This window comes from Mustela putorius, unplaced genomic scaffold (genome assembly GCF_011764305.1).
Source record: "Mustela putorius furo isolate JIRA1106 unplaced genomic scaffold, ASM1176430v1.1 tig00003845_pilon_pilon_pilon, whole genome shotgun sequence".
Taxonomy (NCBI): Eukaryota; Metazoa; Chordata; class Mammalia; order Carnivora; family Mustelidae; genus Mustela; species Mustela putorius.
In genome coordinates this window covers 53,937,254-53,950,865 of record NW_025421998.1, presented here as the reverse complement: position 1 = coordinate 53,950,865, position 13,612 = coordinate 53,937,254, and the positions used below count along the sequence as shown (strand labels likewise).

The 13,612-nt window shown below is 38.6% G+C and overlaps 1 protein-coding gene across 2 annotated transcripts in view; it reads left to right on the top strand.

Moving 5' to 3' along the window:
• Positions 1-13,612, top strand: part of RAPGEF5 (Rap guanine nucleotide exchange factor 5) — a 223,277-nt gene that overhangs the window by 76,128 nt on the left and 133,537 nt on the right. For both annotated transcript variants that reach the window (XM_004743361.3, XM_013051672.2), the window contains exon 7: positions 4,907-4,955. In XM_004743361.3, the coding sequence (XP_004743418.2) occupies positions 4,907-4,955 (49 nt within the window). The remainder of the gene's footprint in view (positions 1-4,906; positions 4,956-13,612) is intronic.

The following is a 13,612-nucleotide window of genomic DNA, read 5'->3' as shown; positions in this document are numbered from 1 at the left end:
GGAACAACATAGTGACTTTGGAAAGAGGAAAACAGGCCTCTGAGGAAGGAACAAAGGAAATTGTAACTTAGCTCCTGGGTGTTCCTTCCTCGGACAGAGGTCTAGCCAAGGCTCACTGCTCAGTTTGTGTCTTATCTCAAAGCGTGTTGCTTAAGGAGCATGTCTATCTGTTTCTTTCTGGAGTTCTTAATGTCCTTACTAGCTTAAGATTTTAGAGTGGTTTAAAGATGAGTATATTTGGGAATAGAACAGGGAAGAGAATTGGATTATGTTTCTTCTTCCATTTAATATAGAAAATTGAGAAAATAGCTTCTATGTTTGTAAAACATTTCCATCACGGTATCAAAATTCAAATGTTTCTAAATAGATTTACTGAAAACCTTTAGGAAGTCTTTGGCAATTTATTCAAAGTTAGTTTGTGAGGATAGTGCTTTGGTTAGCTAAGGCCTTTGCCACAATTTTTCTGTCTTCCCAAAATGACCTTCATATTAGGCAACGTGGCTTTCAGGGGTCTCTTCCTCCAAGTCTTCTCAGTGAACCTCTCCCAGAGATGCTCCCTGGTACTCAGGGTTTGCACTTGACGCTTCCTCTTGCCTCTTGAGCCTTGGCATTGCCACAAAACAACTTAGTGAGCCTTCGGATTTGGGGGGCTGAAGGTACAACTAAAGTGCCAAAGAGAAGACAAAACACTAGAAGTAAGACCAGCTCTTACTCTTGTTGAATTTCAGGGCTGTTTAGTGAACAGCCCTGCTGATTGTTGAAGAAGTTTAAAATATTGCAACATGTTTCTGATGGGTCACAAGGGGAGAGGGACACTTTCAACAAATGTCTTCTTTGTCCCTCAATTACCCTACCTGTATAGATATTCACAAGAGCAGATACACCCTAAGCTACAGATGTGTTTTTAATTATTTAGTGCTCTTGTATATTGAATCAACTATGATTTCAGTTAAAGTTTCAGCATCTTAAAAGTGTCCTTGCAGTTTTCCTTGTTCTTCAGCCGCTGGAACTGCTGATGCAGGAACTCGGTCTTATCATTTGATTGGATTATAGCATAATTCTAGAGCTACACTACAGGGAAGGCCATGTTCTTCACAAATGAATTAAATTAGAGGAGAACAACCTACAAAGGAAAGATGGATTGCCTTTTGAAATGATTATAAGATTAAAAGTTGAGACTTGGGAAAACTAAGATAACCTTACTGAACAGAACAGTGATGGTCAAGCCTAGAGTCCATCACTTAGGGGCCTTTGAAACCACAGCAGAGCAACTTTTCTGCACTCTCCCGCAGAGTCGGACTTAGTTGGGGCTTAGTGTCCAAAGTTTTTTTAAAGATTTTAAAGTACAGTCAGACTTGGGAACTACCAAAATAGCTTGATGAAAATCCAAGCTAGTTAAAGAAAGCATTTCTTAATAAAGCAGTGACTCCATAGCTATTTGATAACAAGAAGCATGAGGGGAAAAAATGAGGAGCAGAGATTTTAGTGAACAGTTTGTAGAGGTTTACCATCTCTTATTCACTTTTGAAGCGCAAGAGCTCTGGAAAACAAGTTTCTCAGTACTTACTCAGTGACAAAACCTAACCTACTCTGAACATTTATAGTGGAAAGTCCCAAGGCCCTTTTCTAGTCTTCCATTGTCTCATTTGGTATGAATAATTACACATTTCACTGCAGAAATTTATTCATGTGTCTGATTTCTGATGATGAGTTGTTGCCCCAGACCTCCCTGAGGATGTGACATTGATAGAGTCCCTCTCTGAAATGGATAAAAGTTGGAATTCTGAACTACATCTAGCCCCAGGGAGTGCAGATCATGGTGGGGAAGGGCTGTCATGGGGAAGGTCAAGGTAATAGTGTACCCTCCTTCTACTCACCGAGGCAGTGGATTAGCACCTACATTAATTAGAAAAAATGGCCAGTAGCAGCACATGGCTCTTGGCTCTGGCCACATCCATGTCTTGAGCCCAATCTTAGAAGAGGGTTCATTTCAGCCACAGAGAAAAACGAAGGTTAACCATCAACACGAGTAGATCAAATAGAAAAATAGTCATTTTCTGATAAAAGACTCCTCGGGAGAACAAACTGTCTCAGACTTTGGTGGTTTGGAACTACACATTTATTATCTCAAATAGTTCCTGACTGTCAGGAATTCGGAGCATCTCACAGCTGGGCTGCTTTTGCTCGGGGCGGCTCAGGAAGTTGTCAGAATGGGAGCCAGGATCCCGGCTGTCTGGTGCTGGGACCGGGACTTTGTGTTCAGTGCCAACCAGTCCCTTCCTAGAAAATTCTAGTTTCTGTTTCTGCAGCTGCCCAAAGTTTCAGTTTTCAGTATAAATGTAATAATTATTGGCAGAGGAGGCCCTGCGTCCTTCTGATATTCCGTTCTGAAGAGACCTCCTGGGAGTAGCTTCTTAGTGGAGAATGCCTTCTCCTTGTTGTTTTTCTCTCCCCCTAGATCCTTTCCATGATTTTCCAGAAGTTGCATAGGCATCCACCTCCTGTGGGCTAGTGAGTGACTGTTGATGACTGCTCTGGATAATACCAGGAAAAGACAGACAGATCCCTGCCTCGGTGGAGCCTCCTCTAGAAGACAGCACTTAGTCATTCATTTGAAAACTAGTAAATACTTGGCAGTGTGCTCTCAAAAAAGAAAAAAGGTTCTGTGGAGATGCTGTAGGAACATATAATAAGATCTTAGCTAGTTTGTGTTTTTGCTTGATCAGTGCTTTGTCCTTTGTGTTTTATACCTACCCGAAGGGTGTTTGTCAAAAGCATTCTGGGGCAAAAACATGGAAGCTGTTGCATACCCCACTCCGCATAACACACTTTTAAATCCTCCCTGACTACAGACACTTGGGGGATTTTGTGTGGTTCTGTAGGGTATTCTCATTTACTTTAAAACTTTTTTTTTTTTTTTTAACTTAGGTTCTTTCTACATTCACCTGTGAAGTTCTCATCTCTCTCATTGCCCTCTGTCCCCTCCTTCCGGCTCGGCAGAAATGTTGTGTCCTTTCCTCACGCATTCCCTTTCTCCCTTTCTTGCCCTACCTCATCTTTGAAAGGATGAGGTGTTATACAAAGCTGGGAATCTAATACCTTCCTTTTCTGAGCTCTTTGTCTTTTGAGACATTTCTGATTAGAAGAAGAAAAACTGAAGATCTGTTGAAGAGAATTTGGGGAAACTGAGAGGAGGCTGAGGAAGACTGTTTTTGATCTTCTGTAAGCAAAGGAAGGGATCTGCCTCTGGCTACTTTTCCCCGTCTGTGCTTTCTTCTTGGCCGTGAGCCCCGCTGGGATCTTCCCTGTGAGGTCATAAAATCAGAAAGCCGTTGACCAGACCCTAGTGGATGTTTATGGTCTGCCTCTTTGCCGCAAGTATTTGTGACACGGCGAGGGAAGAAAATCCTGAATAGAGAAGGTGATAGAACTGTTACAAATATGTCAAGTATGCAGTAAGTGATGTTTTTAGTGTGTGGCTGTTTTTATTTGACTACCCGTACAAGTATTTGTAAAGGTTTTTCTCTGGTCATGTATGCCTTCTCTTTCCCATCGCCCTCTTTTTCTCCCTAAGTTGTTCAACTGCAGATTATCCTACTGCGAGCATTTTCAGAACTTGGAGAGGGACTGATGGACTTCTCATTACTGCATAATTTCCCAGAGAGGGAGCCTCCAGAGGTATCAAAGAATGGGCTAAATGAAGAGTAAGCCCTTCTGCGTGGGAAGCATAGTAGCCAGGAGGGGAAAACACAGCAGTAAGGCAGTGGTGGTGGGGAGAGAGGAGAGCTGCCTTCCTCAGGGGCCATGATCCTGGCCGCTGAGAGAGCAGTCCACAGCAGGGTCCCAGAGGGTAGCATATAGATCTACTTTTGCCTTCAAGTAAATGAATATAAATTAGATTAACTTCAATAGCAAGTCTTATGTAACCTTGAACTTGTGTGTTCTCCCTTTAAAATGTCATTAGTATAATAAGCTGCAGGGTGCTTCCGGACTCACCAGCACCTCGAAACACCTGAACATATGCACACTTCTGAGCTTAAAAGACCGTCCTAGAGAGGAATGAGCTTGTGCATTGTGGAGTTTTTATTGCTGCTAAACATAGATTTCCCAAAGATTATCTTCATGGTATCTTTTTTTTTAAATCTTGTCTTTGAAAGTGACTACGGTTATCATTTTTGTCTCTTTTTTTATGTTCCTCTTTGGGAATGCTTTTAGGAAAGGATTTAAGCCTTCAAAGTTGAGGGGGAGTGAGTGTGTGCGGAGAGAGAGAGACTGGGAGCAAGCAGAAATGTGGACAAACAAGTGGGGTTGAGGGGTTTTAAAGGTCGTCTTATCTGTTCCCAATTCACCTCCTCTGGGACAGGGTGGTGCTTGCTTTTCTGTTTTTCATGTTTTCCAAAATGGCTGCTGTAAACCTGCCAGACTTCAAATGAGCATTGATTGTGTTTGAGTAGAGATCCAAGTACACCAGAACCACCTATTTAATTTTTCTAGAATTTCTGTGTAAGCTAGAATCTTTGAAGGGTTAAAGAGTGTTTAATATCTTTACCAAGGTGTCATGCATGTTTTAGTAATTGATTATTTGTGTCATTTCTAAGTATTTTATAATTACTGTTTTGAGGCTTTTCCCCAAAATACCAGTGTTTTACAATGTATACATTCTGGCAACTGCCTAATTTCTTGTGAAAGTAAGTCAATATGATTCTTCCAGATTTTTGGCCTAAAATTTCTATGCAGAGGGTTTTCCCTGATACTAAAAACAAACAAAACCCCAAAATGGGACAGCAAATATAATTTCTATTGCCATAACTCCTAATTTCGGTTCATACCTAAACACAAAGTACTGCTTTTGATAACTACATTTTTCTTATTCTAATTTGATCTTTTCCCCCTAATATCTTACCAGGTACAGAGAGAACTAGCAGCTGTTATTGCTTTGAAAGCAAGGAAGTCTGGTGAGTAGTCTTTCCTGGAACTGGGTGTATCTCAGGAAGTTTAGGTGCAGAATGCAGAAAAATATCACTGTTTCTTTTTAAAATGATCTATTCTGCCATTGAAATAGCACAGAATACTCTATGTAGTTCTTTAAAATTTCACTGCTTTGCTTTCATATTTTAAGGAAAACTGAAATTAAAAATAAAAAAAAATATGTCTGTAATCTGTTGCAACCATGAAGAAAGTCTCTGTACACAACCCAAGAAGCAAATCACATTGCATTTACCTATCGTAATGACAGAGGAAAATAACATGAAGTTGGTCTTTGTTTAAGAGTATATTTCTCACCTCAAAGCAGTTTCTTCTAAAAATAATTATGTAATGACTTTAAAAGCAAGCTTTTATGTAGGACTAATTGCGTGGATCTGATCCCTGATACCTGTAGGACACAATCTGGAAGTGATCTGTGGAAAGGAAAAGGGAGCTTTCAGATACATTTTGAAGGAGAGAAAGCCATACTCTGGTGAAATTCAATATGAGATGGAGACTTAGTGAGGTAGAAAAACACTTAGGAAGAGTGGGAGAAGGGGGCATTGTTTGCTGTTCAGAGGGAGGAGGTCATTGCTGAATAGAATGACAAACTGAGGGGAAATGCTACTTGGATCACGGCAAACTGGAGTAAGACTTTTCGAGCAGAAAGACTATGACAAAAATCGAAGAAATAAATGGAACAAAATGCCTCAAAAACACAAACCATGCATTTTACATTTTTCTTTTTCTACTTAGAAACGCTAAGAGTTTGCTTTTCCCTCAGTTACTTTTTTGAATCCAATACACCTTAGTGTGAATGAGCTTTCCCCACGTAATCTCTTCTGCTTGTTGCTTTGGTTGATGGAGAGGACACAGAGCCTGCATGCCATAAAGGCGGAGAGAGGATGCGAAGAACAGCCATCTTGACCCCCGGGGTAATGAGGAGGGGGCAGCCTGGATAGGGCTCATAAGTGCCAGCGTTAGATCGTGGTTGCTTGCGTAGGTGGAAGCCTGATGGAGAAAGGACATCAGTATAGAGGTTTTGGGAGAGAGGGCCAAGAGATCAATTCTGCTAGAGCTGCTCTTTGTTCCCATAATCATAAGGAAACAAAACCTATGGTCTGTTTGAGTTGGAATGGTAGGATTTTTTTTTTTAAGTTTCAGAAAAAAGGGAAATAATAAACTTGCAGTGTGTCATTGCTAGAGAAAAACAGAGCAAATAAATATAGATAGGCTGGAGAAGTGGAAGGGGACATTTGAACAAAACCCTGAAATCAGTGAAGGGATGAGCCATGTGGAGAGCCAAACAAGAGCATCTGGGCACAGGTACGTAAAATGTAAGACTTAGGTGAAGGGTTTATTTTTCTGTGTTTGTTGTTTGGGTGTTTAGGCTTATGAATGTCCAGTTGCCCCAGCTCCTCTGTTGAAGAGACCATCTTTCTTTCATTGAATTGCTTTTATGCCTTTGTCAAAAATAAGTTGGGCATATTTGTGTGGGTATATTTTGAGGTTCTGTGTTGTTGTTGATTGAACAGATTCTGTTGGTATGCACCCGTCTTGATTACTGTAGCTATATATAATCCTTCTAGGATTTATTTTCATGTCAGTAGTATAGATCTGCATCATCAGTAGTTTTGTTAGCTAAATATATGTACACTTTATTTAACTAATTCTTGGCTGTACATTTAGGTTTTTAATTTTTTTCCTATTTTAAATAATAATAGAAGGACCTAAATATATATTCTTGTGCTTGTGTTATTTTTGCTCTTTTCCAATTATTTTCTCATTATTATCTATAAAAGTATATAAATGTTAAAATTGGAATATCTAGGTTGATAGCTAGGTGTAGACACTGTTAAAGTTTTGTTCTTCATGTTTAGGACTTTAAATCATCTGCAGTTTGTTTTTATATATGCTGTCAGGTAGAAATCAAATTTTATGTTTTCTTTATGCTAAGCCAGTTACCCCAGGAGCATTTATTGGACATGATGCTAACTCTATCATACATGGAATTCATATATATTATTTCAATTACCTACCAGAACTTTATAATAATAAGACTTTTTCTGGGGTAGGAATAGGCAAATCTCTTTTTACCTTTCTTCTTCTCTTCATAGTATTTTTTTGGTTAGGTTCTGTGAAATCTCCTTCAGAATTTTTAAAAGTATATTGCATTTATAGATCTCTAGATAAATTTGACATTTGTGAAGTAAGTGTTTCCATCCATGAACTGAGGATATCTTATTTTTTCAAATTTTTAGTACTGCTGTGAAAATTTATCTGTAAGGCCTTGTACATTTTGTTTGTATTTTTAGTTACCTTGTGATTTTGGTAACTATTGTAAATGAACTATTTTTCTGTTCTCTCTCTCTCTTTTTTAGTTCTCTTCTGTGATGGTTTCTCAAGTCTTCATCTTTCATGATACTTTTTGTTTTAATAGATGTACTTTTTTAGGGAAGTTTTGGATTTGCAGAAAAAGTGAACAGAGAGTACAAAAGTTCCCATATACCCTTTGCACCTAGCTGTAGCTGTGCACAGCCTTTCCTACTATCAGCACCTCAGAGTGGCACAATTGTTACAATCAGTGAACCTACACTGACACATCATTATTGCCCCAAATCTATAGTTTACGTTAGGGTTCACTCTGTATTGTACATTTTATAGGTTTGAACAAATGTATAAGGATATGTGTCTACCATTATGGTATCATATAAAATAGTTTCCCTACCCTAAGAATCCTCTGTGCTTCATCTGTTTCTTTCTTTCTCCCAATCCGTGGCAACCATTCATCTTTTTGATGTTTTCATAGTCTTGCCTTGCCAGAAAGTCATGGAGTTGGATTCATACAGTATGTAGCCTTTTCAGATTGGCTCCTTTTGCTTAAAATATTATGCATTTAAGTTTCCTTCATGATTTGTCATGACTTGAAATCTCATTTCTTTTTAACAGTCAGTAACATTCCATTGTCTACATGTTCTACAGTTTATTTATCCATTCATCTGCTGAAGGACATCTTGATTGCTCCCTAGTTTGGGCAGTTATGGAATAAATCTGCTATAACACTGTGTAGGTTTCTGTGTAGATGTCAGTTTTCATCTGCTTTGTGTAAATATTAAGGAGCACAATTACTGGATCGTATGGTAGGAGTATTGTTCATTTTATAGGAAACCACAAAATTGCCTGCCAAAGTGGTTATACCATTTTGCATCCCCACCAGCAATGCACGAGACTTACTATTTTTCCATATCTTTGCCAGCATTGGTTGTTCTGAGTGTTCTGGATTTGGGCCATGCTAATAGTAGTGTAGTGGTAACTCACTGTTGTTTTAATTTGTTTTTCCCTGATGACATAAGATGTGGAGCATCTTTCCATATGTTTATTTGCCCACTTTATATCTCTGGTGAAGTATCTGTTAAGGTCTTTGGATTAGTTGTTTTCTTATTTTTGAGTTTCAAGAGTTTTTTTTTTAATATTCTTTGGGGAAGAATCCTTTTTGGGATATCTTTTTTGCAAATATTTTCTCACAGTCTGTGGCTTGTCTTCTCATTCTCTTCACATGGTCTTTTGAAGAGCAGATATTTTTGAATTTTAATGAAGTCAAGATTTTTTTCCTTAATGCAATCATGTCTTTGATATCTAGAAGATCTAGATATCTAGAAAAGTCATGCAATATTCAAGATCATCTAATTTTTCTCCTACGCATATTCTAGGAATTTTATCATTTTGCATATCCAGTTTGAGTTATTTTTTGTGAAAGGTCAGGTTTATGTCTAGGTTTGGGTTTTTTTTTGCATGTAGATATCTAGTTGTTGCAGTATCATTTGATGAAAAGACTCTTCTTTATCCATTACGTTTCCTTTGCTCCTTTGTCAAAGATCAGTGACATATTTTTGTGGGTCTGTTTCTAGGCTCTCCATCATTCCATTGATCCATTTGTCTGTTATTTCTGTAATGCTCCACTGTCTTGATTATTGTGGCTTTCTGGTAAGTGTTGACATCGTATAGTGTCAGTCCTCCAACTTTTGTCCTTCTTTACACTTGATCTTATCCAAAATTTGTGTTGGCTATTCTGGATCTTTTCCTTCCATATAAACTTTAGAATCAGTTTGTTAATATCCACATCTGTTGTCTTTTATAATTGGTAACTTCTACTGTATGAGATTTTGGGTCTAGCAAAAATGTAAAACTCAAATGAATTCTAATAACTTGTTTTAAAATGATCTGGGATTTCCCATATGGGCAAATATATCATCTATCAGTAATGGCTAGTTTGTCTCATCCATCTAAGTAAATCCTTTTTATCTCATACTATTTTATTAGACAGAGTCTTCCTATATAAGGTTGACTAAGGTGATGATAGTTGGCATTCTCATTTTGTCCTTGGCTTTAAATATATTTTTGATTAGAAAAGTAACATGAGGGTGCCTGGGTGGCTCAGTGGGTTGGGCATCTGCCTTCAGCTAAGGTCATGATCCTAGGGTCCTGGGATTAAGTCCTATATCAGGCTCCCTGATCCTAGGGGAGTCGCTTCTACCTCTGCCCTTCCTCCCAATCATTCCATCAATCTCTCTCCCTCTCTCTCAAATAAATAAATAAAGTTTTAGAAAAAAAAGAATAACATGAGTCAACAAGATTATTTTACAGATGGAGAGGGTGGTTGGGTTATGGACGTTGGGGAGGGTATGTGCTGTGGTGAGATCTGTGAAGTGTGTAAATCTGATGATTCACAGATCTATACCCCTGGGACAAATAATACATTATATGTTAATTTTTAAAAAGGATTATTTTAGTGAGAAACAAAGACATTACTCTCCTGCACTCTCAAACAAATTTGGTAAGCAGTGTAAGGACAGAAATAACCAATAAGTCCAACAAGTTGTATACTGAAATATTCAAAGAATCCAAATATGGAAAGTACTAGAGATACTTACCTGTTTAACTCCATACTCTCATCGTTTGAGTTGACGTTGAGAGGAGATGAAAAATGACAATGGCAAGATACAAGAGAGGCTATCATAGGTCTGGCATTCCTTTGTGCCTTTCTCAGATTCTAATTTGGTACCTGCTGTATTCCAGGTACAGTATAAGATGTGAGGATAATGGCAAAGATAAATGTGACCCCTACTGTTTTTAAATTACAACAAATGTTTCATAAATGGAAAACATTAATGAACCACTGGCTGTTTGAAAAAGAGGAACGTATTACTATGTGGTTAGGAGGTGATAAAATGCAGAGACATTCAGCATAGCCTTAATTAGAGTTCCAGCTGCAGAATGGTGCTTTCTGTGTATGCTTGATGTGACTTTCTAAAACTATTCTAAGGTGGTTTTTCAAGGAAGAAGAAAAAGAGGTTGGTGTACATCTAATAAAAAGTATGAAAATGATAGCACGACTGGGGCTTGGCAAAAGGAATTGATTACCCTAATATCTTATGTCTTACAGTAAAACTGTTAATTAGGGCTCAGGTGGTCATGCCAGATTTATGTCTCATTGCCAAGGGTTATTAAAACAAGAATTAGTATGAAGCAAAAGTTTTTTATTTCAGCTCACCCTACAATAGAAATAAAAGTAACTGCCAATTGATAGATTATATAAATGATTCAAGGCTCTAGCTTAGTAAAAAATCCATTTTGTTGTAATTTTCTAAAAGGCCATTAGGATGTGCCTTTAAACAGTCTTCTCCTCCAAATGTTAACCTTAGTGACTGTGAATAGCATTTTAAGGCTTCAACAGATTTACAAAAATTAGCAGAGATATCCTTGCACGTTCTTTTTGTTCGATTGCTTATTCTGCTGCTAATGTTAGCTAATTAGAGTCTAGGGAGATATGTTTTTTCCCTTTTGCATGAATCTACAGCCAAAGCACTTTCAGCTCTCATTATCTTTAGATCATATGAAATTTGTGCCGTGGTGGGCTTCTATTTCTGGAAAGCCAAAAATACCATATTGGTAAATCTCCTTGGCAGTTGTTATCTTTTACTCTGTCTGCTTAGTCCATAGCTAGTTAAGTAAGTGCTTTAAAACTAAGTATACAGGAAATGAAAGTTTGGAAAAGAAAGAAAGGGGTTCTAGGCTCCGTTTATGCCATTAATTGTCACTGTGACCTTAGCAGAGTGATTTTGATTTTGCATCACGAAGGGATTGATGTAGAATCTGATAACCTGAGAGATGCCTTTCAGCTCTATTATTTAATTATAGCAATACATATTTTTATTAATTACCTTCATTATCCTTAATGGAGTCACACCATTGGGAATATTTTATACAGGATTCTTTTAGGGACAAGTGCTAAAACAAACAAAATGAAAACTGCAAAGTGAATTTATGGGCTCAGCGAACCTCTGGAGTCCATTGCAGCAGAAAGGGAAGAAACCTCTATCTGGGTAGTCTCCACAGATGTCTCACTGGGGACCTTCTTGGAAGAATGACGTGCCCACCTCGGGAGCAGGAGAAGCCTGGTGGGGGTTCGAGACATCAGGGGGCCTGCATACAAGAGAAGACACATGCACGGAGGCTGGGATGGATGTGGCCCCTCCAGGAAAACTAGCTGAAGAGGGACCAGCAGTGAGCGGACACTGTGTATGCTCACCACAGGTGGCGCTGTTTGCATCGTGTCTCAATGTCAGAACAGAATACTGAGAGGAAATGTTGGGCCTGAGATGGCCTAGGCCAGCAAGCTTGCAGCCAGAATATAGCAAGCTTGCAGCCAGCTTGGTTGAAACCAAGTGTTTCAACCAAGTGTTCCAGCTACACTATGCTTTCCCTCCCTTGTTAGTGATTTTCTGGATTATGGGACTAAAGATGGGATTTGCGGAAAGACGTTCCCATTTTCCACTTTGGTTCCTGAAATGGAAAAAGACCAGATAAAAGCTCATACATTTTTCAAGTAGCAGATAGCAGCATTTTTTTCCCCTCTTCCCAGGATCGATTAGCCAGGGATGGAGGTTTAAGTGGTATTTATGTACCAAGATATTTTATTATTTCTTGGGGATGTTAAGTATATAAAATATAAAATAGTATAAAATAGCTTCACTCAATTGTGTTTAATTTGAGCTTTTGGTAAAAATTATTTTTAATAGGCTTTAACAAAAAAGATGGAAGGGAAGCCAGTGCTTTTCATTGAAGGTAAATTGTCTGTCCTAGCCTTCTAGATCCTCATGTTTGTTTTTTCATCTTTTAGATCCTATAGTCCAGCTTATTTAGGCATTTGAATGGGTGTGTGATTTCAACAGCCTGGTTGCTACTATTTGCCGTGCAGTGAACTCTGTGCGTGTAACATATTGAAGCAGACAATGCCGGATCTGGTCATCAAGGTGGACCCATCAGGCAGGTTGAGGGGCTTCTGTCACCCCCATAGTCTGCATCAGTTGCCAGCTTTGAAGATCTCCTCTGTTAGTAATAATCACTGGGCATCAGCAACACTTACTAGGAAATTTCAGCAGTGTTAAGCCTCCTTCTTAAGAATGTGTATGTAAGATTGGGGGAAATGAGGTGTTGACAGGAAGCTCTGGTGTGAGACTTGAGGTCTGACACAATTGAAAAAACATCTTCTCCTTCAGGGCAGAAGCATTACAAAGACAAGATATTCATGTTGCTTTGTCATGAGAAATGAAATAGATTGATTACTTTTAGCAGTAGAGAATGCTTTGCCTTTTATACTTTTAGAAGAAAAAAAGTAAGCATTAAACCTATGGAATTGCTCCGACTTTTATGATCTCTAAATTTTTACTTTTTATTTTTAGTTGACAGATTTCTCCTTTTCATGGAGAACACTGTTTGACTTGACCCTGTTTCCCTTTTGTAAACCCATAGCTCATGTATAGGAGAGGGCACAATAGAATGAGATTTTAGAGTAGATGTTAATAATACAGTTAAGATGTTAATAATACAGCAAAGACAGTTCCCATGCTAGTACAGTTACTGCTGTGTCAGACTCCTTCGACCTTTCTAGTTTTCTGTGATAGTTTATATTGAAAATCTAAAAGTAAAAACTATGATGATCTTCTTTTACAGGTGTTTATTCATCTGGTCTCTGAGGGCTCTAATAATGACTGTTGGAGCTAAAAAATACTCACATGGCAGAAGTTTGTTGGCTGGATTTTAAATAATGAAGACATTATGCTTAATTTTTAGGGATACTTTCAAACACTTAAATTTTCTCGAGTCTTCCTTAGCCTGCCCCCTAAGGATGCACCTTGTCCTTCCAGAATTGATATTTCCACACGGTATGTTTTTTGTCCTTTTCTTCTCTTTTGCCACGTCCCAGATGCTGCGCCGGCCGCGGACCGGCCGCCATCACTCTCATTCATGGTCAGCCCAGACCTACACTCATTGTCTTGGAGCCCCACTGAATGTGTTCTTTAGCATTTGTCAGCCAAGAGGAAAGAAGTCACATGTGTTTCCCCCTTAAATAATCAACACAACATTGTGGTCTTCCTGATTGATTGATGATGTAGAATTTCTTTTCCCTAGAAGAGAGAGCTTTGCCTAACACCAGGCTGATTGTTGAAGCTTGTAAAAATCTCTCTCCTTCTCTGGCACCATAGTAACTCCTTGTTCTAACATTTCCAGAGCCTGTTCTGTCCCCGCTTGCTGGCAGGTTTTGTGCGTCCATATCCCATCTCCTGTAGTGTGTGTTCTTATCAGA